Source organism: Typopeltis vanoorti, chromosome 1 (assembly GCF_054136105.1).
Source record: "Typopeltis vanoorti isolate ZY-2024b chromosome 1, IOZ_Tvanoo_1.0, whole genome shotgun sequence".
Lineage (NCBI taxonomy): Eukaryota > Metazoa > Arthropoda > Arachnida > Uropygi > Thelyphonidae > Typopeltis > Typopeltis vanoorti.
The window spans coordinates 184,284,183-184,310,016 of NC_143549.1; the positions used below are offsets into that span (position 1 = coordinate 184,284,183).

The window sequence follows — 25,834 nt, forward strand, 5'->3', positions numbered from 1 at the left end:
GCAACTAGAATTAGGCAGCAAAAAATGTAAAAAAATGTAAAAAATAAAAATAAATAAATAGATATAAAAGTCCGTTATTTTATATTGTATTTTTAAATTTCGGCAATACGCCGCTTTAGACACACAAATTCTGCAACACACTGCAACTCATTTTGATGGGGATAATAGTAAGTATGTGTAGCTCAGTGGAAGTGGCGCTTGCGTCCTCTGCGCTTCGCCGCTTGAAGTTAGACCTAGGTTCTAGTCGAGTCGCTGACTGGAGGAACTTTTTCTAAGCCTATCTTCGACCGGTTCCCGAGTTAGTCGATCTCTGGCACAGGCAAGCGGGTTTTTCCTCCCGGAAACTCGGGTTTTTCGTCACATGTTATATATTATATAACATGTTAATATAACATATTAACAATCATATGTTAAATAATATGTTTCTTTTAACTTTGTCAAATGCTTTTTCAAAGTCAATAAATGCAATATGTGTTTCTAAATTATATTCTCTTCTTTTCTCTATTATTAATTTTAGGCAAAAGGCCGGGTCTATACATGATCGTCCTTTTCTAAATCCATTCTGTACTTCTAGAATAAAGTTTTCAGAATATTTCATTAGTTTGTTATTTAAGATTCTGCTATATATTTTGTAACATGAATTTAGTATACTGATACCTCTATAGTTTTTAGGGTCATCTCCGTTACCTTTCTTAAAGATAGGAATCACAATAGCTTTTTTCCATTCTATTGGGGGGATACCAGTTGAGTAAATTTTATTTAAAAATAACAAGAGTCTTTCTTTGAATCTACTTCCTGCATATTTATATAGTTCTGAACCTAGTTTATCTTCTCCAGGTGATTTTCCGTTTCTTGTTTCTTTCAGGGGGATTTCTAATTCTTCTTTAGTTATTTCCTTTTCATTTTCGTTAATTGTTTGCCAATTGTCTTTTTTAAATTATTTGTCTGTCCACAAATCTGTGTGGTAATTTAGAAATTCTTCTAATTTCAATTGAGTGTTTAATTTTGTTTTCTTTGGTATCTGCATTTAAGTTTTTCAAAATTTATATACATTGAGTCTTATTTTATATAAATCATATTCTAAATTAGAAACAAATTTGTTCCATGGTTCTCTATGTCTTTTTCTGACTTCTCTTTTAGCTATGGCTCTTATTCTTTTATATTCTATTTCATCTTCTAATCTTTTACTGCTTTTGTGATAGGCTTCTTTTTTCTTTTTGATTATTTCTTTCGTTGTATCATCCCAGATCTTCAGTTTTTTCCTTTTATTGAATTTTTTGGTCTTTCCTGAGCTTTCATTTGCTGCTGAATTTAGTATCGTTTTTATATTAAACCATTCTATTTCTATTTCTTCATTTTGTTTTATTTTGTCTAGATATTGGTTAATTCTTTGTTCATATAGCCATTGTACATTTGTGTCATTCAATAGTCCAGTTTTATAAACAAATGTTTCAATTTTTCTTTCTGTTCTTGTTACTTGTAGCTATTTAGGTGGTAATCTTAATATTATTTTAACAAGGAAGTGGTCACTGCTTATTTCATATCCTCTGTGAACTCTAACATCTAGTGAAAATTTTGATGTCTTTTCATTAAGTATAAAGTAATCTAATATTGATATCCATCCTCTTTCTGCCCAAGTATATTGATGCATGTCTTTATGTTTATAGAAGGAATTCATTATTTTTAGGTTATTATAAACTACAAAGTCAATCAATTTTTTACCATTTCTGTTTAGAATGTGTTCTCCATGTATTCCTATATTATTATTAATTTTCGTGTTTCCAATTCTTGCATTTAAGTCTCCTGCTAAAATCACGTAATCATTTTTATTTATTTTATTATATATGTTTTGTAGCTGATTATAAAAATCAATATTATCTTGTTCTCTTCCCTCTTCTGGGGCATATAAACCAATAATTGTTAATACAAACCAATTACAGGAGGCAAGGTTGAGATGGTTTGGTCATGTGATGAGGAGGGAGGACGAATATGTGGGAAGAAGGGTCATGCAGATGGATTTGAAAGGAAGGAAGAAGCGTGGGCGACCAAAGAAGAGATGGATGGAGCTGGTAGAAGAGGACTTGAGGATGAAGAACTTGAATGTGGTGACAGCCTAAGACAGGAGGATGTGGAGGAGACGTATCATCAACAGTGACCCCACTTAAATGGGAGAAGCTGCAGAAGAAGAAGATGATAATGTTTTAACTGTTTTGAAAGGGAGTTATGAATCCAAATCATGACTGCTACTCGTGCTCTTTGGTCTCTGTCAACTCCACTGTATATCACATTAAAATTTTCAGTTCTCATGGTTCCTTTTAATTTCTTTTTTGTTTCAGTGATTACTGCTATTTTAAAATTTCTTTCATTTAATAATTGGTCTAATTCTATTTCTTTATATAGTATTCCTCTTACATTCCAGTTTGCTATGTGTATTATATTTTGTCGTTTCCATTTTCGTTTTACCTTTTCCATTCCAGGGTCGTTTCCTATAGATTCAATCCGATTATCTTTTTCTGTCAGCTTACTAGTAGAATTATGTTCTCCATGTCAGGGGGACTAGCCTGACGATGGAATAGTTCAGTGGTAGGGCTGCTACCACTGAGTGTGTGCGTGTGTGTGCGTGCGTGCGTGTGTGTGTATATGGTGGAATAAATATTTATATTATATATTTTCGTTTATATCATATATCAAAATTTTCAGGATCGTTTAAAAAAGAGATGGTTAAAAAGAATGGTCCGAAAATGATTTAAAAATGAAAAGGTATAATTGCACAGTATTAAAATAAAGAAAAAAATTTTTTTTTTAAAATTCATTTATTAATATTATTTTGTAATTAATAAACATATTTACAAATGTTACATATATACACTAAAACAAAAAAGTATATGAAATTCAAGACAATTTTTTTTTGAATTTATTAATTCATATTATAGTTATATGCAAACAAAGTAAATATTCTATTATATTTTCCTTATCGTAATTAATAACTTTTTTCAAAATTCTTTGGTCAGCTTCATCGCAACGTCTACGTTTGTGCTCATGTTGAAAACCTGCTACTGCTCTTTCATAATCAACATCATATGTTTTTTGTAGTCCATTTATAAAAATCCATAAATTTGGATGACTTGCGCTGCTGCCAAAGCTCAATTGCAGTTTTTGATAAGAGGCTTCCGCAAAATTATTTGTCCTGTCGGTTCCATTTATTGTTCTTTGGTACACAGACCAAACGTTTGAGGGAAAAATCGGTGGAGCCCTGGTTCTGTTATTCCTTAGACGACCTATGTATGTGTTCGTAAACCATTCTAAAATTGGTTCAAATTCATTGGATAAATGATTCTCAAGTTCAGAAATAGCGTAAATAAGATCTTGTTCTGGAACGAAACCAAGCGAAGTGATCATTTTAGAATTTAAAGCGAATTGCGCATCAGAATTATATCTGGGTAAAAGACTGCATGAAGCTTACGAAGATTTTGTACGAGATGAAAAAAGCAACCATTTATGTTAGCTTGTGTAAATACTATACGTAACGCTTGTTGAATGGCAATTTCAAAATCATTTATATTTTCGGGATCTCGTAATGGCCACATTTCATGTATCATATAAAATAATTTTGTGTATGTTTCAAGAGTCTTATTAGGTAATTAACGATATAAAACAGGGAAAACAGGACCTACATCCTTTCTAGCCAAAATAACAAAAATCTGAGCAAAAAGAGGGGGAGAAAGTAAAAATGTGCCATCCATAAATAATTCATTCATGCTTTGGCTCCACACTGCATGGCTTTCACGACAAAAAATTAATATTCTCATGGGGTCGACCTGTTCTGATCCAGAATCAGCCAATAAAAAACGGTCAAATAGTGATGGACTGAATTCATAATTTAGGTATTCTTTAGGAATAATTATTGTTTCCCTAGAATCAGGATTAACTGGGGCTTTTAAAATTTTTAATCTTCTTCTTTGAATATTTCTGCACAGACTGCTATGATTTGGAAGCATTCCTTCTACCGCAGAAGAAACATTTTGTAGAACTTGAGTTCTGATGGGTTGCTCATTGTCGTATCCGATAATTTTTTTGGCTGTTGTACTAACTTCTTGCGTTATTACTCTGGCCACATTTCCAGAACTGCTACATGTGTGTTCCTGTTTTTGAGAAATTAGTGATCCATCACTGACACTTGTCCAGATTCTACCTTTGCATCCTTTGTTTTTATTTTCACGTCGCCAAAATTGAATCGAACCTTTCTTATCAGTCTTGTCTTTAACATAAAGATACCCATTCCAAGCATATTTTTCCTTGTCTCATCGACTTAATATTCTTGAATTATCCATTTCCGAAGAATAGAAACAAGAAATATAAATATAAAAATAAAATTAAAAAATGTTTTCACTATTGATTTAATTAAGAATTTTTTCAGTACTATTTGAAAAATGGTACTGAAAAAATTCTTAATTATATCAATAGTGAAATATTTCTATAATTCTCTATAATTGTACTTAGCAATTTGTTTCATTTGAGAGATAATCAAGAGTTTGAAATTTATTTTAATTAATTTAGATGTCACGTATACAATTTAGTATACGATTAAGATTATAAATTTTGAATACATGAAACTTGTTCTTTGCATGTGGTAACTGTAACGTTGACACAAATATCGGAAACGATGTAATAAACAAACAAACATCTAGTCTTACTGTTTAATAGAAGTCAAAATATCTTCCGAATGTGTATTAAACTAAATAACCACACACAAAATGCCCAAATGATAAATTTCCAAACAAGACACGTTACGCAGTGAAGCTCAGAAATACTTCTTCAGACAATAAAAATAAACTTAATTATAAGCGAGATTTTTCAAATTTTATGTTTATACCGTAATTCTATGGGAAATTTCAATATAACTTCAATACAATTCGTAATTCTACACAATAAAAATAAACTTAATTATAAACAAGATTTTTCAATTTTTTTTGTTTGGCAATTTATCATTTGGGCGTTTTGTGTGCGGTTATTTAGTTAAATATGCATTTTTTTTTTTTTTTTTTTTTAGCATTCGCAAGATATTTTAACTAGTCATACTGTTTAATAGAAGTCAAAATATCTTGCGAATGCGTATCAAACTAAATAACCGCACACAAAACGCCCAAATGATAAATTGCCAAACAAGACACCTTATGCAGTGAAGCTCAGAAATAAAAATTATAAGCAAGATTTTTCAATTTTTTTGTTTATACCGTTCTTTTAACTCATTTTTACCTGGTCAACAGAATAGAATTGCATATTTCATCTTTTATTTCGTCGCCCATTTGGCCATCCCCCACTTGACCGTCGCCCAGTTGACCGTGTCCCGGCGCAAGTTAGACACTTGCCACAGGCGCTTCATACTCTCGTTACTGTACTGATGGAGTCTACAGAGTTCCTGAAGGACTTAGCAATAATGCATGATGTTTTGGAAGAACTGAAAAACTTGTCTCTGCCGCTTAAAGAGAGAACTCGCACTGTAAGTCGTGCAGATAAATTGATCAAAAGAACAATTTGGTATATAGGATCACTGAAGGAAAAGCCAGGAGTAAAGGAAACGGAAGCCGAGAAGGCATCAGAGAGCATGAATTATCTTGGGATCTCTTTGACAAATAATAAAAGAATAATAAGTATTGATAGACTTCAATTCCTTACAAGTATTATTAATAATCTTGAAAGACGTTGCTTTACCACTGTTGCATCACATCAAAAAAGTAAAGATCACAACCATGAAACTGAAAGTTATAACCAAATGTTGACTGACTTTGAAATTTTAAATCCTGACACATGGCCTGAAGATGAAAAAGAAAACTTACGATTTGGCGAAGAAAATATTTGAAAATGTACGATCCATTTTAAATGGATTTCGAGAGTATTTCGACGAACGAGGGAAGAAGATATCCGTTGTTTTGGCCCCTTTGTCAAACGCAGTTACGTAGTACGGCTGAGTGTGAACGAGGATTTAGGGCTATCAACGTTATAATTACAAAGTTACGCACAAAACTCTTAATGAAAAACGCTTCTGCTGCGATGTTTATCAAGCTTAATGGACCATCACTTTCCACACATGGAATATGCTTCGGTGATGCACTAGCCATGACGTCAAGTCATGGCTAGTGCATCACCGCTCAGCTGAAGATCGACAATCACGAAATGTAATAGAGAAGAAAGACGAGCGCAGGGAAATTTGGAAATTATTTTGACAAGGTAGGCCTAAATGTTAATAGTGTATTATTTATAATTTTAATTTAAATTGAAGTAACACCTAAATGACCATCAATGAAGGCTATTAGATGATTAAAATTATTCCAATAAAAACAATGAAAGAATTAGATAATGGCATGGTGTAATTTTGTATAATAATAATTTTTGTTTATGTAAGGTAATGTCTGGGTTCTGGGATTAACCATGTGTTTAGGGTAATTCTTTGCCCACTGTTATTTTTTATTATTCTCTGTTAGTCTGCCAGATTATCCCACTTGGGCGGGGCCTTAACCACACGATCTCTCTCTCTCTCTCTCTCGTCTCATAGGACATACAAGCCTTCTGCTCCTCTCAGAACCACGTCCACCACTCTGCCATTTGGCAGTCACAATAATAATAATAATGCCACACTTCGTGCCTGGATTCTTGTTTCCAAGATAGAGCCCCAGCACTATTTCTTTTAAGACTACACCCCTGCCCTAACACATGGAAGCATTCTAGAGAAGTCTTCAATCCCCCCCCCCCCTTCCCAAGGTACAGACTTATTAACTATTACAAACTAGAGACTCATAGCCCTGACCAATGTAGTCTATAAAATTCTCATGAAGAACATAAACACACCACAATCAAAAATAAAAAAAAGAGGAACAACAAAATTATCAGTCAAGAAATTCTTGTCTGATCTCATTCCAGTATGCAGAATGATCAGACAACGTCGTCTTTTAACTCCTTGGATTTGGCATTTGCAGTAGCGCCCTTTGTGCAGAAGATTCGGCAATGCCCTACTGTTAGCCGAATCTTCTTCTGTAGCTTAAGTAGGTTCACTGTTTTTAGTGAGTCTTCTCCAGATCCTCCTGTCTTGAGCTGTAACCACATCAAAGTTCTTCATCCTTAAGTCCTCCACAGCTCCCTCCACCACTTCTTTGGCTGCACATGCTTCCTCCACCCCTGCAAAGCCATCTGCATAACCTTTCTTCCCTCCACATCACATGACCAAACCATCTCAACCTTGCTTCGTGTATCTTCGCTCTTAAGTTCGTAACTTTCATCGTTCCCCTTAAAATCATTTCTCAGAATATTTTTTTTGGTCACACCGCACATAAGCATTTTCATCTCTGCTACCTCAATCCTGCTGATGTTATTTTTCCTCAGGGCCACAGTTTCCATAGCATACGTCACAGCTGGTCTCACTACTGTCCTGTAGATTTTGCCTTTTAGATTGATGGGCACCCTCTTATTGCATAGCAATCCAGCCATCTCTCTCTCTTTCTCTCTCTCTCTCTCTCTTTCTCTCCAGTTTCTCCACCCAGTTTGTATCTTGCATCCCACTTCCTTCCCATCCTCTTTCACTGTTGAACCTAATTATCTAAAGTCACTGACCTTCCTGATGACATTTCCTTCCAGCTCCAGATCTGTCTTCTGGCTGCCATCAACTTTGCAACACATATACTCTGCCTTACTTCTGCTTAGTCTTATACCACTCTCCCTTTTCCAGTACTTTCCTTCATCTTTCCAGTTTAGCTGCTACTTCTCTTGATTTTGCACACAGCACGGTGTCATCCGCATACAACATCGGCCAAGGCGTGACAACCTCTTTCACAATATTAAACAGGAATGGACTTAATACTGACCCTTGATGCAAACCAACTACCATTTGAAAACTTCCTGTCTCTCTCAGGCAGGTCCGAACTCTTGTCTTCACATTTCTGTACATCTCCTGCACAAAACTGACATATATTTCCAGTACATTCTTCTCCCTCAGACACCTCCAGACTTCTTGCCTTGGCACTATCATAAGCTCTCTCAGATCAATAAACACCAGATATAGCTCCCACTGTTTCTCTCGAAGCTTTCCCACCATCTGCTGTAACCCAAAGATAGCATCTGTCGATCGACGAAGCATGAAGCCAAATTGCCTTTGCAATCTCTCCACCTCCTGTCTCAGTCTTCCATCAAGAACCCCTTCAAGGATTTTCATTGTGTGAGACATCAACTTTATTCTTATGTAATTCTTTAGTCTTATATCCACATCCCTCTTTAATACTCTTCCTCCAGAGTCTTTGATCTGCCTCACATGTAAGATATACTTTGATGCCTTATTTCTACATTTTGCCAATCGATAAATTTTTCTCTGTCCTTCCTTTGTTTCTGATCATAAAGATCTTGATATGCCATGGCCTTCGCAACAATTCTCTTAGTTTCTTGTTTTCTCTCTCTGTACTCCTCTTCCACTCTTGACTGGTCCCACTTCTGTTTTGCGAGAAGATTTGTACAGATGATTCGACAATGTCCTACTGTTAGCGGAATATTTATTTTATTATCATTGAAACAATTTTATATGCAGACGACATCCTATTAACATTAAAGGATCCAGAATTTATATACTCTTTCTTCAAACTAGCAGAAGAATTTAACGCCTTCAACGATCTGTGCCCTAACCCGGAGGTGACTAAACTGGAACATTCGTGGCATTCGATTATAAGAACCTAGCCTTTGGGCTTAGGCTGGCTGAAGTCCCCAACAAAAGTCTTAGGAATACCCGTTATGTTACAAACAGATTAGGTCATTCGTGAACGTTGTAAATCTCTCTCTCTCTTTCTTAAGCCATTGAAAGTGGGACTTACATCCTTCAATAGTAGAACTACAGTTTTAAAACCATAATTCTTCCCTTAATGCTGTACACTGCCAACATTACAGATATCGACGAAAAGTGGGGAACAGTAATTTATAGAAGATTCCTAAACTACTTAATAAAATCTTAATAAATTGCTTTTTAAAAACAAAAATATATTTATCAAATATGCTTCTTCCACAAAAAAATCGTTATGATAATTAGCAGTATTAAACGAAAGTATGTCATAAGATATACTGAACAGATGTTAAAAAAAACACGTTTATAATGACTGCCCAAAATGAAATCGAATTAGCCGATCTTGCAGACTCACATCCTCCCGTATACTATGCTACTTTTTGATATCTGTCAGTCAGCCATCCTTTTATCCAAGCTAATATTTTATAATCCAAACCCGTATTCTCCAATTTATGCAACAGTCTTCCATGCTGTATTCTGTCAAAAGCCTTAGCAAAATCCCAAAAGTATCATGGTGCATCAAGTTCAATCGTAACATTTTTATAGAATGTGATCAAGTTGCTAAAACATGACCTTTCCTTAGTAAACCTCATTGCAAAGTAGAGATTCACTGTAAACTCATTTCTGAATGCGAACCTCAACCTATTTTTCCAAAATCTTCACGATCACTCCTGAGATACTGATTGATGGATAGTTTGATACATTGGTCTTTGTTCGTTGTCGAGCAAATGCTCTGTAAATGGTCTTTGCTTTATCAATGGGATTACCATACATTCTTTCCACTTCTGTGGATTCTTCGCTGTTCTTTGAAACTAAAATTATATAGCCTATTCAAAGGAAAAGCCAGTTCAGCTGAACGGTCTTTTAGCATCCATGCTGATATCCCATCATTCCATATTGCTGAATTCTTATTCAGTTTGCGAGACCTCTAATATTTCCTCCTCATACACCTGAATTTCTCCATCCAATGAAGAGGTAGCAGTTAGCTAAATGTTGCGTACGCCAGGTTGATAGCTTTTAGCAAACTGGGCACTCTTTAGTTAAACAACGTCTTCTGCATGTGCCATCTTCATTCAGTAGAGTTTTTTTATTTTTTCCATATTCATTCTTCCTTTTACTTGCAGTATAACGATAAAATTCTTTGGGATTGTCGTCAGCTTGCAGCGCCAGTTTCTTTTTGTACTCAGACAGCTTTCCGTATAACATAATTATTCTCCTGGCTCTTGTGATTCTCGGGATACATTCTGATATTGCATCACTTAATATCTATCAAATATCGTTTCGGTACTGAGTAGCAACTTTTTAGAAAATCAAACGGCTAAATGCATAACAAATTCCTTAGTATCGCTTTTATAAAAGTGCTGAGTTGTGAAAATTTGTGTCACTAGTTTTTGTTATAATCTCCATTCGGTGTTTTATCACTAACAGTAAAATAAACAAATTTAAAAAAATAATAATAAAACTAGTTCATCTGGCGATAAAATTGCTAATTTTCTAACGCTAGCTTTCTTCGCGAGAGAGGCGCTCTAAGTAGTTTGGAGTGTAAAGATTTTCAAAAAAAGATGGATTACTTCCGTTGGGCACTAGGGAAAAGCAGTCTAAGTGCTCTACGTGAAACAGTTTAAAAGATTTCGTTTTACTGTATTATGTGAAACAAATGGAAATAAATAAATAAAACAAACTATAAATATTAAGAAAGTGTGGGAAAAGTTACGCGCTTGTTGCGATTTCTGTATTATTTGCTCTACCATGTTTCTAAATTTTAAATGTTCTTAAAAAAAAAGTTTTGGTACTGACTTCTGCTTTGTCATGAATATATTTCTGATGAAGAATGGGTATTGGGAAAAACAAACGAACAAAACTTTATAATAATGAGCGTTTTCGGGAGCAAACATCGAAATTTTTAGAAAATGGAGGACAGTGGAAAAAAGTTTTGTTTGAAAAGCAGGGAGTACCTGATAATTATGTGGATCCGTCATTCTTAAGCGAACTTCGTAAAAATGGTGAGGAGCAGTTTAATGTGGATTTTAAAAGTTATTTTTCCAAGATTTGAGGAGAGGAGGCATCCTTAAATGACGTCACATTTTTAATCGTTCTTTATGGATGATAGTATATTATTATTATTATCATCATCAGACCTTCCATCGAGTCAAGCGATTCATCTTGCGAGTTTCCACTATTACACGCACATTTTTTTCAAATAGTGCCTTAAATATATCCACTGTCTTCATGTTTGCAACACTTTCAGGCAAATGCATACCAGTCACTCACCACTCAATGCAAAAAATCTGCTCCTCACACCCTTATACAGCTACCTCGAATGACCTCGTATTTTTTTCTATTCTGTGTAAAACATCATTCACATTAATCTGGTAATAACTCCTTAATAACGTATATGGCTCAGTCATACTCCCCCCCCCCACCATACACACACCACCTCTTCCACTAATCTCTGCAATTTGCATTTCCTCGATCTGTCTTCATACTCAACATTCCAGAAACTAGAAATCACCTTAGTCAGTTGTCTCTGGACCTTTTCCAATATCTGTTCATGTATTTGAAAATTGTATTTTATATATATATATATATATATATATATATATATATATAATTAGTTTGAATGACTATATATCGAGAATGAAAAAGATTAGTATAAAACATAATAGTGACTATTGTGTATTATACTAGATCTGTTGATGTAATTTTATCATGTCTCTGTTATTTTATATAATTCTTTGCCTGTGATACATGAAAAAGTTGATTTATTCAATGAAACTAGTATAGTATCTTAACATTAAACATTTTCTTTTTCATTCTCTGTATATAGTCATTCAAACGAATTTTTTATAACATTGTCTATTATGAACGATAATATCTACCACACATATATATATGTGTGTGTGTTGTATTTTGAGTGATGATCTCTAGAATGTGACCATGTTACAAAGAAGTCACACCACTTTAGTTAAAATTTTTAAAAGTACGAAAAAAAAATGAATTTTTTCAATTATGATTTTTTCTCATTATTTAAAAGCATGGTAATACAGATATTGTGTAATTACCAAAGTTATACAACTTGGCTATTATATCCTTTATCTGGAAATATTAAAGAATTTTATTTACTTATATAAAATCTTTCTTTAAAACATGGCCACACAGGAACCTGAAAATCAGCCATAATTTGAGGTGGGAAGGGTCCAACAGTCTAAAAAAAGACATGTAAAGATGATATTGAATGAGTCGTATTCTAATTAATAGCTTAATATATTAGTGAATTAGAGTACAGTGCTTTCTTAAGGAAATGATTTTTTAACATCTTTTTCAAACTTTACTGTTTATTATAAAAATACCCTTATTTGTTAACAATATTCATTTATATATTTGCAGATTATAAAACAGTGCATCTTGAATCCTGTTGTTGGCATCATTCATGATTCACATGCTTGTTTGGAATTATGCCTGCAGCAGCTAAGCCTGCAATTCCAGTGTATTATGTATTACAAGTGCATGTGTTCTTCCAGCCTGGTTCCCTGTTTTGTGGGAGGAAAAACCCCAATTTTCTGGGAGAAAAACCCCAAGTTTCTGGGAGAAAAAATCTTTCTATCTCTGCTTGAGATTAACTCACCTTCTGGTGAAAAAAACTCTTGTAAAGTTCTTTGCATCTTAGATTGATTCAAATCTAGATCTTTTTTGGCAAAATCACATCATTGATACCAATTATTATTACATCACACCTCCAGGGAGTCTGAAGACTCATCGAGGGAGGGCATTTACTCTACAGCTCCTCGTCTCACCATGCCACCAACCTTCATCATCTACCACCAACGTCATCTATCGCCAACTACCACCACTAGTACTTTCACAGACAATCACAAACATCCATGCCTAAGGCGGGATTCGAACCCGCAGCCTTTTGGCTGGAGAGTAGATACGCTGACCACTCGGCCAACCAGGCCGGTATGCTAAGGAAGTTCTTTTTTCACAGAGGTAGTATATAAATAGTAATGTTTAGTTAATATGAATTTGAATTATTGTTATTACATGGCACCTCCATAATAAATAAACGAAAAAAAAAAAGAGTTAATTTTCACACAGTGAACCAATGAGTTAATGACAGGAATCAGTTTATGTAAGTGTGGTGTTCATATTTGTATTGAAATTAATAGTTATAAGCTAGTGTGAAATCGATGAATGAAGCAGTGAGGCATGCAATCTGGAAGAAGGCATTGTGGAGGCAGCACAAGATGAGTGGTAAAAATCAGTTGCATGAGGAATACAAAGAGCAGATAAGAAAGGCATTTGGTAAGAGTAGAAAAAGTGTAGTATGAGCAGCATTTAACTAATGAGGCCAAAAAAAATAAAAATAAAATCTCAGGATGGTTTTTTGAGACATGACCAGTTCAAAAGAGAGAGAGAATGATTATGGAAGGATGATATTAGATGTTGAAATGATAACTACTGAATATTCTTCTTCTTCCTAACATGGAATATAGGCCATGTGGCCTGTTCCGGTCTCATGCCATCTCTTTCTTGGTCTTCCGATTCTTCTTTTTCCACTTATTTTGTATCTGTATAATATTTTTGGTAGTCTGCTGTTGTCCATTCGATTTAAATGTTCTAGCCATTTTTGTTTATACTGTCTTATGTAGTAATTAATTGGTTTGATTTTTAGGGATTGTAAGATTTCTTCATTTGTTTTGTGGTCCCACTTGGTATATCCAGCTGTTTTTCTGAGGAACTTCATTTCTGCTGTTTGAATTCGTTTTTCATCTTTCCTTTTCATGGTCCATGTTTCGCTTCCGTATAGTAGAGTTGGTTTTGACAAGACATTATATAGTCTCATTCTAGTGTGTTTTTGTACCAGGGATGGCTTAAATATACTGTTTATTATGCCATTTACTTTGACAAAGTTTGATATTTTAGTGTCTATGTCTTTTTCTTCTTCGTATGATAGATCACATCCCAAGTATCTGAAAGTGTTTACTTGTTCTAGTATTTTATTATCTATCACTATTTTACTTCTTATTGGGTTTTCTCCTTTGAATGCCATTATTTTTGTTTTTTCTTTGGATATTGTCATATTATATTGCTTTGAGATATCATTTAATGATTTTAATGATCTTTGTAAGTCATCTTCTGATGTAGCTAATACTATTTGATCATCTGCAAATAGTAGTGTATCTATCTTCATTTGCGGGGTCATTTGTATACCAAATGGGTTATGCTGTTTCCAGATTGTTAATATTTCATTTATATATATATTGAAAAGCAGAGGTGAGAGGGTACATCCTTGTCGTACTCCTCTTGATATATCTTTCCATTCTGAGGTGTGTTCTAATTTAACTGCTATTTCATTTCCTGTATATATTTCTTGAATAGATTGTAAAAGTTGGTTTGGTATGTTTAAATTGGTTAATATTTTAAACAATTTTTGTCGACTAATTTTGTCAAACGCTTTTTCATAATCAATAAATGCCGCATGTGTTTCTTTTTGAAATTCTCTTCTCTTTTCTATTAATAATTTTAAAGTAAAAATTGGATCTATGCAGGATCGGCCTTTTCGGAAGTCATTTTGTTCTTCTAGTAATTTGTTTTCTACAATGCTGCTTAGTTTCTCTTTTAATATTCCTGCATATATTTTATATCCTGTATTCAGCAGGCTAATTCCCCTATAATTATTGCAATTGTCTTTATTTTCTTTTTTATAGATTGGGATGACCAGTGCTTTTTTCCAAGAGTTAGGGTTTTTTCGGACATCCAAACCATATTAAAAAATTTCAAAAGTCTTTCATTAAATTTTTCACCTGCATTTTTGTAGAGTTCTATATTTATATTGTCTTCTCCTGGCGTTTTCCTATTTTTCATCTTCTTTATTATATTTTTCAGTTCTAACATTGTGATATTTTCTATTAGGTCATTCTTTGTCTTATAAAATTTTAATTCATGTTCTCATCTGTCCAGAGATTTTGGAAATAGGTCACCCATTTTTCTAAATCTATTGTTTGGATTTTTATCTTTTCTTTTATTTCTTTATTCATGTATTTTATTACTTTATAGGTTTTGGGTTGTGGCTTAAATAAATCCTTTTCTAGTTCTGTTACGAAATTGTTCCATCTTTCTCTATGTTTTTTCCTTACTTCTCGTTTTGCAATTGCACTATTTCTTTTATACTCTATTTCTGCTTCTATTGTTTTGGAATTTAGCCATTTCTGGTAACTGTCCTTTTTGGTTTTTATTATATTTTCTATTTCTTTGTTCCAGTCTCGTAGTCCTCTTTTTCTAATCCATTTGTGCTTTATTCCTAAGGTTTCTGTTGCTGCTTTTGTGAGAATTTGTTTCAAATTTTCCCATTCATCTTCTATGTCCCTTGATTCATGTGTGGTTTCTGTTTTTAAGTTTGTGCATTTTTGATATTGTAGTCTAACTTGAGGATCCTGTAATGAAGAAATTTTGTAGCTTGGCTGGTAAGAATTTTAAATACTGAATATTAAATGAGCAATTCCTTGAAGGTATTTTATCCTCTTGAATGTGGCATCATTCAGAACTTGAGTGCATTGGAAAAGAAGGAGGAGGGAATGATGGTGAGTGAGCAGGAGGTATATGAAGAATCGATTGAGCTTGATGTTAACAAGGTTGTAGGGCTTGATGATATGTCACTGTGAGTTTTGAGGGAATGAATTGACATACCTTCTTAACATGATAGAATCTCATACTGGGCAAAATTCCAGAGGAGTGAAAAGAGGGCAAAATTGTTCTGTTTTATAAGAGAGGTGATAAGACTATCTATCCATCCATCTTCCCTTGTATGTCGGGCTTGGCCTGTTATAGCCAAGTAACATAGTTTATTTTTAAACTAATTAATGCCCTGATAGGATGGTTAATCCTATCTGCATAGTGTATTATGGCTATCAGTTGTGGGTGTTCTCATGGTCAGTTTGCCTGTTTTGCAGGATGAAAAATTTCTAGGTGGAAAAACCCTACTATCTCTGTATGAGATGTCTAACTCATCTTCACTTGTTAAAGGTTCTTTGCGTATTAGATTGGATTTAAACCCAGCAGTTTCAACCAAAGATCATCATCAAAATTGACTGAGTTACAGAGGCCAGTCTTTGTGTCTGGAGTGGTTAAAGTGTTAGGGAGATTAGTAAGGACCAAAATTTAGAATTAGGTTCACAACAGCAGCAGCAGCATGGGTTTGGTTAAGGGGAGATCATGTTTTAGAATCTACTCACCACTACTATAACACTGTGACAAATGCATTGGACAAGAGTGGTGCACTTAGATTTTGCAAAAGCCTTTGATAGATTGTAATATGACAAGCTGGTAATTACATTGGAATGGATGTTGCTATATAATAGATTAGTGCATTGGATTGGAGATTGGCTATCTAATAGGTATTAGCAAGTTGTATATGAGGTAGCAGTATATACGAAAAGAGGAAGATCACTATTGGTGTGCCCCAGTAGTTCTGTTTTGGGGCTGTTGCTGTTTAATTTGTATATAAATGATATTGGGAAGGACTTGAATGGCGATGTAAAGTTGGGAAGAAATTCACTGTTGCAAATTATAAGGTTTTAAAATTTGGAAAACAAAGACCGAATGTAGTGTATACAATTGCATACAGTTTATCTTAGAGAAGGTGGAAGAGATGAGGTACCTTGGATTGAAGGTGGACTAGGACCTAAAACTTCAGAGATCATATTACTAAAATTATGAAGACAGCAAGGATTATGGCAGTGATTTGGAGAACACTGACATGTAGAATTGAGGATGTTGTAGTTCCATTGTATAAGGCTTTGATCAGGCCACATATGGATTATTGTGCATAGATTTGGTCATCTAGTTTTCAGAAGGAAGAAATATTGGAAAGGGTCAAGAGACATCTGATTAATAAGTTGATTTCTGGTCTCTGGAATGTTGATATGATGAATTAAGGGAATGCAGTGTGCAGTCTAGATAGGAGAAGGGGAATATGATTGAAACATTTAAGTTAGTAAGGGATTATTTCCAGATTAATGTGAGTTTTCATAAAATGGAGGAAATACAAGAGGCTATATAGGCGATTGAAATGTGTTACCTGTGCATGTCGTGCGAGTGGAGACTATGAGTGCATTTAAGGCACAGTATGATGAATTGTAATTGTGAGCTCCCACAATGAATATTAAAGCTCTGTTAGGTCTCTGGTGATGATAATGCATAATGGCATCCCATCTCATTTGGATGGGATGCCATTATGCATTTTCAGGAATACTTTAAACTTGAAGTGATAGTTTAGGCATCTTATATATCCAGAAAATGGCATGTACAGAATCTGTCATTTATCTGATCACAGTTGGAGTGCGTTTGCTATTTCAATAATTGAAGTGATTAGATAAGCAATGTGCTCTACCATATGTCGGTTGAAATACATGGGTCAAGTAATTGAAAGATTGTTTTTTTAAAGGTCAGAGAAATAAATGATGGATTACAGTATAAGGAATAACAAAATTATTTGCTTGTTTATTGTTTCATTATGGAAAGACAGGATCATATTGTTCATTTGGGAAGTAGCTTGTCTGGAGAACAAGTTGGTTACTTCTATTTTAAATTATTCCATTACCTGTTTGTTAAATCATTTAGGTGAGATGTTTAGCAGAATAAGATATACACTATTACTTTAAATATTCTGCTTTCTAGTCAGTTTATTCTAAAAACATTATTTAAAGCGCTTGCATAGGAAAGTGTCAGAAGGATGATGTAATATATCCTTTGATGGGAAAATAGCTTTTTTTAATTTTTTTTCAAATCTCATCATCATGCGAGGAATCTTTATAAGGTTTTTTTTCAAATGAAGATGAGTTAGCTGATCTCAATATGGATTTAACTGGAATTTCTAGTAAAACTTGGGTTTTTCTTCTTGCAAACCAAGCATTGAATAAATACAGTGCAATTAACACAGACATACATTTAAGGGATTTAAAAATACCTTTAAGTAGACTAGAAAGCTGCGCAATGAGTCCTAGGATTCTGTAGCGGCAGAAATTGATAATTTGCATTTTTAATTGTTTTTTATTTTATTATTATTTTTAAATATAGACAAGGCTAAATTGTATAGCTTTTAGGATTAACCGGATTTTTGTTTTGTTATTTTGAATTTTTTTTGGTATTCTGTAAAAAAAAAAAAAAAAAAAAAAAAAACTGTGGGAAGACATAGATAGCTTATAAAGATAATGCACATACATCCCGAAGTTAACTGCCTTTATTAAATGACTAATCAACTGATTCATTTTTTAAACATGTTTTTACTCCTATATATAGCAATGGGAGTATTTTGTAAATGAACATTTAGGCATAAATGTTGGTTTACACTTTAATGGAATAATTACAGCACAGAGAGAAATAATTAAATAGCAAGTTGTATTAAACTTCCCAAGATTTGGTAAACTTTAATTCTTAGGCCTCCTACTCAACAGCTGCACAAGCCATAAGGCTAGCCAACAACACCCATACAGGGCATCCCTCATAAGACTTTAGTCTTTATTTAGTCTAATTTCATTTATCCCACTTATTGTTTCTTGTGTGTTTTGGCATGTGTTATTACTTTTTTGACATTGTATTCTTGAAGTTGTCTCTCTGATTGAGACAAAATATTGAAACAATTAAATCTACTGTTTAATTATTTCTCTTTATGTTGTAATTATTCAATTAAAGTGTAACATGGAGTTGTTTTTGAATTTGAAAGTACTTAAAATGCATTTAGAAATCAGTACCTGGTAGTACCTGAAGATTTTTGGCACTTCGTTCTGCTTAAAGATGAGAAGCAGGATACTTGCTGTATTTGAAGACATTTTTTATGCTTTAACAGTTCTATTTATCTTTCTAGATAAACAGATGAAAAAAAAAATTGAAGCACAGACAAAACTGATATTTAAAATGTTGAAAATTGCTGTTGCTATAAGTAACATCTTGTAGCATAATAAATATACACTATGTTGACAAAAGTATTTGGACACCTAGTTATGGTAAAAAAAAAGCATCTTAATTACATTTCTAGTACTGAGTGGGACCACCTTTGGCCTGAATGACAGCAACTACCCTTCGGGGCCTGCTTTCAACCAATTTCTGATACACCGCAACAGGAATACTCTTCCATTCCTCGTGTAAAGCTACCCCCCATTGCTGATGCTGTTGATGGTTGCTGTGGTCTGGAGTGAATTCTGCATTCTAATTCATCCCAAAGATGTTTGATGAGATTGAGGTCTGGACTCTGAGCCAGCCAGTCTAACACTTCAATGTTGCTTTATGGAACCGGTCTCGGACATGCAGTGTGTTATGGCATGGAGCATTGTCATGCTCCATGCAAGGGATCACTGTTTTCACACCATCAGAAGCATGAAGTTGTCCAGGATATCAAGGTAGCCATCAGACATCATGGTTTTGGGCATGTCCACCAATGGACTAAACCTCATCCAACTGAAACACCCCATACCATTGTCTAGCTTCCATCAAACTTGACAGTTAGAATGATGCAGTCCTGCTGGAGCCATTATCCGGGTAATCTCCAGATCCAAACATGACCATCAGAGTGAACCATTTGGAAGCATTATTCATTACCCCACAGAATCCTTTTCCAATCATCTGTGGTTCAGGAATGGTGGGAAAGACACCAGTCCAGGTGTTGGGGGGGGGGATGATGTGTGCCTTGTTTACAGCAGCTCTGCCATGATAACCTAAGGCATGCAACTCTGCAGACAGTTGTCTCTGCAGCATTTTCCAGGTTGTAAGGTCCTCCACTGATGATGTGTGGGATGCTCGAACATTCCGAGAGAGCTCGTTGATCTTGGTCATTGAGTGTCAATTGCCTCCCAGGATGTTTTCCTGTTTTCCTGCTGTGGTAGTACAATCAACTTTCCACCTCCGAATGACATAAGCAATGGTGGATTTCAGTAAACTTTAGATAGGTATCAATGTCACAGACAGAAAGACCAGTTCAGTCTTGTCAGTTCAGTTGAATGTGGCATCTTGAGATTGAGTACAGTGCAAAACTTGCAGAACATCCTTTTATTTCCAGATTTATGCAGATGCTCCCTGAATATTTGCATGGCATGTAAAGCATTCAAATACTTTTGTCAACATAGTGTAAATCTCTTAATTATACTATTGACATAATATTCCAGTAATGCGAAATGACATGAAAAATATTAAGAGTAATTAAGTTGAAAAATAAAATAGTGAACTTTTTAGACATTTAAAAATTGCATATGGATTATGTATTTTTCTTTCAGTCAATCTTAGAAGTTATACATGGCATGCAACTATATTGGCAGTTGGCTCTGTAACACAAGAGATTAGTTGGTAAGCTATGTTTTTGCTTTTTTATTTTTATTATTTATTTATTTATTATTTTTTTAAGTAGTTTACCTAAAATTTATTAAATCCTAAGTACTTTTTTGAAAAGAAAAAAAACTGTATTTAAAATGATCCGTTTTCTCATTAACTGAACATTACATATGCTTTACTCTTATGGATAATTAACTTTTTTTTTTTTTTTGTTTTGTTTTGTTTTCATTTATAATAATATCCTACTTAGCTACTTGGATGCTGTTTCAAAGAACAAAGGTAAGTGGGATGAAGTTAAGGATAAAAGTTAGTTGGGCAATTTTGAAGCTGAACAGTAGATCATTGCTTGGCAGCAGCTGCACATGCGCCTATAATCTTGATGAAGGAGTGATAATAGCTGGTTTAGCAGAATATTGTCCATAGAAATACCTATAGTGGATACAGAAGTTACAAACAGAACATCTGTAAGAAAATGATTGAAGTGAATCACTGAGAGGTTCACTTCAATAATCTGTTAATCAGATTGCATCAAGCATTCTTAGGGTGGTTTTTGGTGTACTGTCTCAAATGTGTGAGTGGTATTCAATACTCCTGAGTTGATGGATTTGAGATTTGTATAGTGTTAGCAGTTGTGCAGGTTAGAAGTAGCGTCTTGAGCCAAAAAAGGACGGTATTTTGGTAGCTTATGAGTCTGTTGCCTAGATGTGCTTTTGTACAAAGGCTAGAGGTTGTAAGTCAGCCTGAAAAGAGAATCTGATCTTGTGTGGAGATCCTAGTGTTATTAAAGGTAATAGGAAGTGAAGTGATCTTTTTTTTGTGAAAAATAAGATTTTCTCACATTTGGTACCATTAGACTTCATGGGGTTATTTTCATTTCATTGAAGAATGGCAAGGAGATCAAAGGCTAACATGCTTGCCATTTTTTATCGCATTAAGGTGCAGAATATTTTTTGCACTATAACGTTTGTGAAACGAAGTGGAATGATTGTGCAGTGTCATCATCAAAGATATGGATATGGGATATGATTTCAGGTTATTTACATAGAGGAGAAAGAGAGTGGATTAACCTTAGGGCGGCGTTTTTCAGAGTGCAGGCTGCTACACACTAATACCGCTAATGGGTTGCAAGAATAGTTTAGTGGGATGTGCCAGCTTGTAGCTGATTATCAAAAATGAATTTTTATACAATCATTGATTAATTGGAAGAACCAGTAATAGTTATTTTCATACTTTTAAACTCAGTAGAGTTTAAAAGTATGAAAATAACTATTACTGGTTCTTCCAATTGTCCATACTTTTAAACTCAGTAGAGTTTAAAAGTATGGACATTTTCTTGGTTTGCTCAGTTAATTATGATATTGCAGTCACTTGATAAAAAAAAAAATTTCGAATTAATCTACAAACCCTCTTACCATTACTCTTGTTCTCTAGCAGAAATGGCATGAAATTGACATAAAAAAAATGCTACTTTTTTTTTTGACTGTTTTTGGCATTGTTTCTTTTATGCATCTAATTATTAATAAATTCATGTATAATATTACCATTTTGATATATTTTTCTATATGTTAAAAAACAAAATTTGTGTTGCAGTGTAAAATGTATTTTCTTAGTCATGATCAGAAATGTTTCAAAAACCCTCCCTTTGGTACTTCAGCACTGTGTGAAAATTTGAAGAGAGGAAGTTTTTATATTGATCCCATACATGAATGAGAAGTCAAGAGACCTAGTGCTGTGTGGACTGAAACAGAAGTTTGATGATGTTTTTTTGAAGAACTGCAGGTTGTAGTTCTGGAATACTTAATGAGGAAGGCTGCTCCGTAGGACAGAGGTGGACGGAATAAAAGAGGAAGACAAGAAGCAGGTTCGGTGTGTTTGTAGTTGAATAGTAAAGGGATGCTGAGAAGCTGCTGCTCTTTTGTGCAACAGGAAGTGGAGAATGATAGTTGCCAGTTTACTAGAGAAGTGACCATGGAAGTACCTGTAGAATAGCCAGGGCTGAAACACTGCATCTGTGAGATAGAGGCTGAATTAAATCTGTAACTGGCATTGGCATCAAGGCAGTAAGCTTAATTTCTTGCCTCTGGACAGCATCAAGGATTTTAGGTAAGTTTTAGATGCACCACCCCAAACATGTCAGCAGTAATGTAAACATGGGATTTGTGATTTGTATATAGTTAGGAGTTGACTGGGTGTGAAATAGCCTCTTGAATGAAAGAGAATGCCTAGTTTTTTTTGGATGCTAAGGAGGCTATTGATGTGATGCGATGTGTTTATGCCAGGAAAGACTGGAGGTAAGCATTAGTTCAAGCAGAGAGAGAGAGAAATCTTATCTTGTCTGGTAATTTGTGTAATACTAAGGGTAAAGGTAGTTGAACTAAGATCTCTTTTGTAAGAGAAAAGATAAAAGTGTGTTTTGGTGACTTTGATCATGACAAGGTTGCACTTGCTCCATTGAAGAATAGTATGAAGATCAATTTTTAAGGCAGTGGTTGTAGATGATCTACACAATCATCACTCATCTTACTCATTTAACAAACCACTCTAACATCCTGGGCTACAAGATCATCTACAAACACTGCCTTAAAAATTGATCTTCATACTATTCTTCAAGGGCTGCTTAAGAGTCAAAGCTATATAATTGAGAGGAGACCTTCACATAGCCTTTAAAGGAATGCAGAGAACCGATCAGGGCTTCTGACCTAATGTCCAATCCTCACCTTCTTGTGGTGCACCCTGTTAGGTATCTCCCTGGATACTGAACGAACAAGGATGGGCAGGAAATTTGGGATTTAGCCAACCAAATTGTATTCTTATTGGCTTAAACCAAAATAAAAAATGATGGTACAACATGACAGAATTTCATGCCTGCTTGGGCATCGTCTGTTTAAACAAGGCCTGTGTTGTTCTCGCCAGGGAACCAGTGCAAACAGCAAAAAAGTAAGCTACTGGAACAAATCCTAAAACCCACCCCGACTCAACATCACCAGAGTTCAAGATCGGTACTATCAACATAAGAAGCCTGAATGGCAAAGAAATGGTGATAGCTGAGGAATTGGATAAGTACCAGATTGACATAATAGGAGTGGCTGAAACAAAAAATGCAAAAACTGGTGATATCTTTCTGAGCAATAAATACAAAATGTTTTATTCATACAATGACAACTGGTTATTACCAACACAATGTTCCAACACAAACATGTGCACAAATTCACATGGAGAGAAGAGGCAAGAAATGAGAAAAGTCTCATTGACTATGTTATTGTTGATGTGATGTTTTCTCCCTGGTGCAGGACACTAGAATGTGCAGAGGATTTGAAATTGGAAGTAATCACCATTTAGTCTTGAGCAGGATAAAATTGAATTTCATACTGAAAAGAAGAACATATAAGAAAGTTTTAAGGCGTATAAAAGTTAAGCAGCTCTCAGGTATGAACTCTAGACTAAAATGCACAAACATTATTCAAGAAAAAATGAAAGAGTTTGAGAAAAGGAACCAAAAAATCCCTAAAAAAAAAACAACACTGATTGATTCAGCCAGAGAGGCATGTGGTGAGGTTGTCTGAAGGATAGAAAAATCAGAACTCCATGGTGGATACAGGAAGTTAAAGAGACAGTGAAGGAAAAGAAGAAAGCATTTGATAAGTTCCTGGCAAGTAAGTCAGCTTGTGCTCTTAGAGAATACAGAGACAAATGTAAGAAAGCTGAACACTGTGTAAAACTAGCTAAACAAAAGTCATGGGAAGACTTTGATAAGAACATAGAAAATAAATATCAAGAAGCTGGCAAGATATTCTGGAGGTTGTTGAAAAAGCTCAGACATGGAGGAAAGAGTGCTGTAAAAGGAATTAGAGATGATAATGGTGACATGAAAACTGGAGAAAAAGATATCCTTGAAGTATGGAGTAATTACTTTGAAAAACTGCTAAATGAAACAAGCAGTGATGACAGCACAGTGATAAAAAACACTCAACAGACATGCAGCCAGGAATACATATCCATACTTGAAGTAGAAAAAGCCACCAAAAGCCTGAAATATGGAAAGGCAGCAGAAGTAGATGATATTCGACCAGAAATGCTCAAGTATGGAGGCATAAATGTCTTACAGTGGTTGCACTGCATTGTCCAAAAGGCCTGAACAGAGGGATGAATTCCAGATGATTGGAGTAGAGCTCTCATAGTAGTACCCATATATAGAAAGGGAAATAAAACTGAATGTGAGAATTACAGAGGTATTTCTCTACTTGGTGTTCCTGGTAAGATATATGCCAGTATACTTGAGAACCAGTTGAGAAGGATTGTATAAGAGAAGCTTGGTGAAGAACAAGCTGGATGCAGGCCAAATAAAGGCTGTGAGGATCAGATTTTCACTTTACGACAGATAGTTGAGAAATCATGGGAATATAACAAAGATCTGTATTCAAGTTTTGTAGATCTGGAAAAGGTATATGACAAGTTGCAAAGAGAAAAGCTATTCAAAACTCTACAGTTGTATGGTGTCAGTGGGGCATTATATCAAGCAATACTTAGTCTTTATTTGAGTTATAAGTCAGTAGTTAGAATTCAAGGAAGTACAGGAAGATGGTTTAATGTTAAATCTGGTGTGAGACAAGGATGTACGCTATCCTCTCTGTTATTCATTATCTATATGGATCACATTATGAAGGAAAGTGGTATTGAACCTAATATCAAAATTGGAGATGTTAATCTCAACTCTTTGCTTTATGCGGACGATGTTATACTTCTAAATAAATATGCTACAAGTCTGCAAGATTCCTTGATTAAATTGAATAACTGTTGTAATAGATATGGTATGAAGATCAGCATTAAAAAGACAAAGCAATGAAAATAGGCAGAAACACTGAAAATATTAGCTGCATTGTGAATGGAGAACCTATAGAACAAGTAAAATTCAGCTACTTAGACATGATTTTTAGTGAAGATGGTAAATTAAATATGGAAATAGACAACAGAATCAACAAATCTCATATGGCAGGAAGTCAACTGAATAAATTTATATGGAATAAGAGAGAAATTAGGCAAAACACTAAATTAGCTGTATACAAGACAGTGTTCAAGCCAATTTTAACTTTTGGATCTGAGAGCAGGGTCATAAGTAAAATGCTTGACCAAAGACTAGAGACCGCATATATGAGAGTCCTGAGAAAGATTAGGGACATGAACAGATGGCATCATTGACAATATCATATTAAAAATGAGGATATTAGGAAAGAAAGTCAGCATCCTTACATTGTCAGCATCCAGGAATCCGTTAGCAGAGCTAATCTTAGGTGCTATGGTCACTTAAACAGAATGGGAGAGGAAAGATTAGAAAAACAGGTGTTCTCTGCCAGGTTGAAAGGAAAAAGACTCAGAGGAGGACCACGATACAGTAAAAAGTGCCTTAGAAAATAGAAATATAAGATCCGATAATGTTGGAGTGTCTTGTTAATTATGTTAAGTCTTGTTAAGAGGTAACAGACTGATTTGGAGGAGAATTGTAGATAGGAAGTTAGTAATGATGTAATACAGGATATGATGCAGTATTATCATATCCTGTACACCCCTTGAGGGTATATATCAGGAATTTGATGATGACTATTCTTCAGTGGAGCAAGTACAACCTTGTACAACCTTAAGAGAAAGAGAATAAGTGATAGGACTGAGCCTTGAGGCACTTCAGCATTGATGGTGAAGCTTGAA

The 25,834-nt window shown here is 34.5% G+C and overlaps 1 protein-coding gene across 5 annotated transcripts in view; it reads left to right on the top strand.

Annotated features, from left to right (window-relative positions):
* The first annotated feature begins 10,346 nt into the window (after positions 1-10,346).
* Positions 10,347-25,834, top strand: part of PIG-C (phosphatidylinositol glycan anchor biosynthesis class C) — a 101,570-nt gene continuing 86,082 nt past the window's right edge. For all 5 annotated transcript variants that reach the window (XM_090395767.1, XM_090395783.1, XM_090395792.1 and 2 more), the window contains exons 1-2: positions 10,347-10,818; positions 20,080-20,149. In XM_090395767.1, the coding sequence (XP_090251893.1) occupies positions 10,647-10,818; positions 20,080-20,149 (242 nt within the window). In that variant the 5' untranslated portion in view covers positions 10,347-10,646. The remainder of the gene's footprint in view (positions 10,819-20,079; positions 20,150-25,834) is intronic.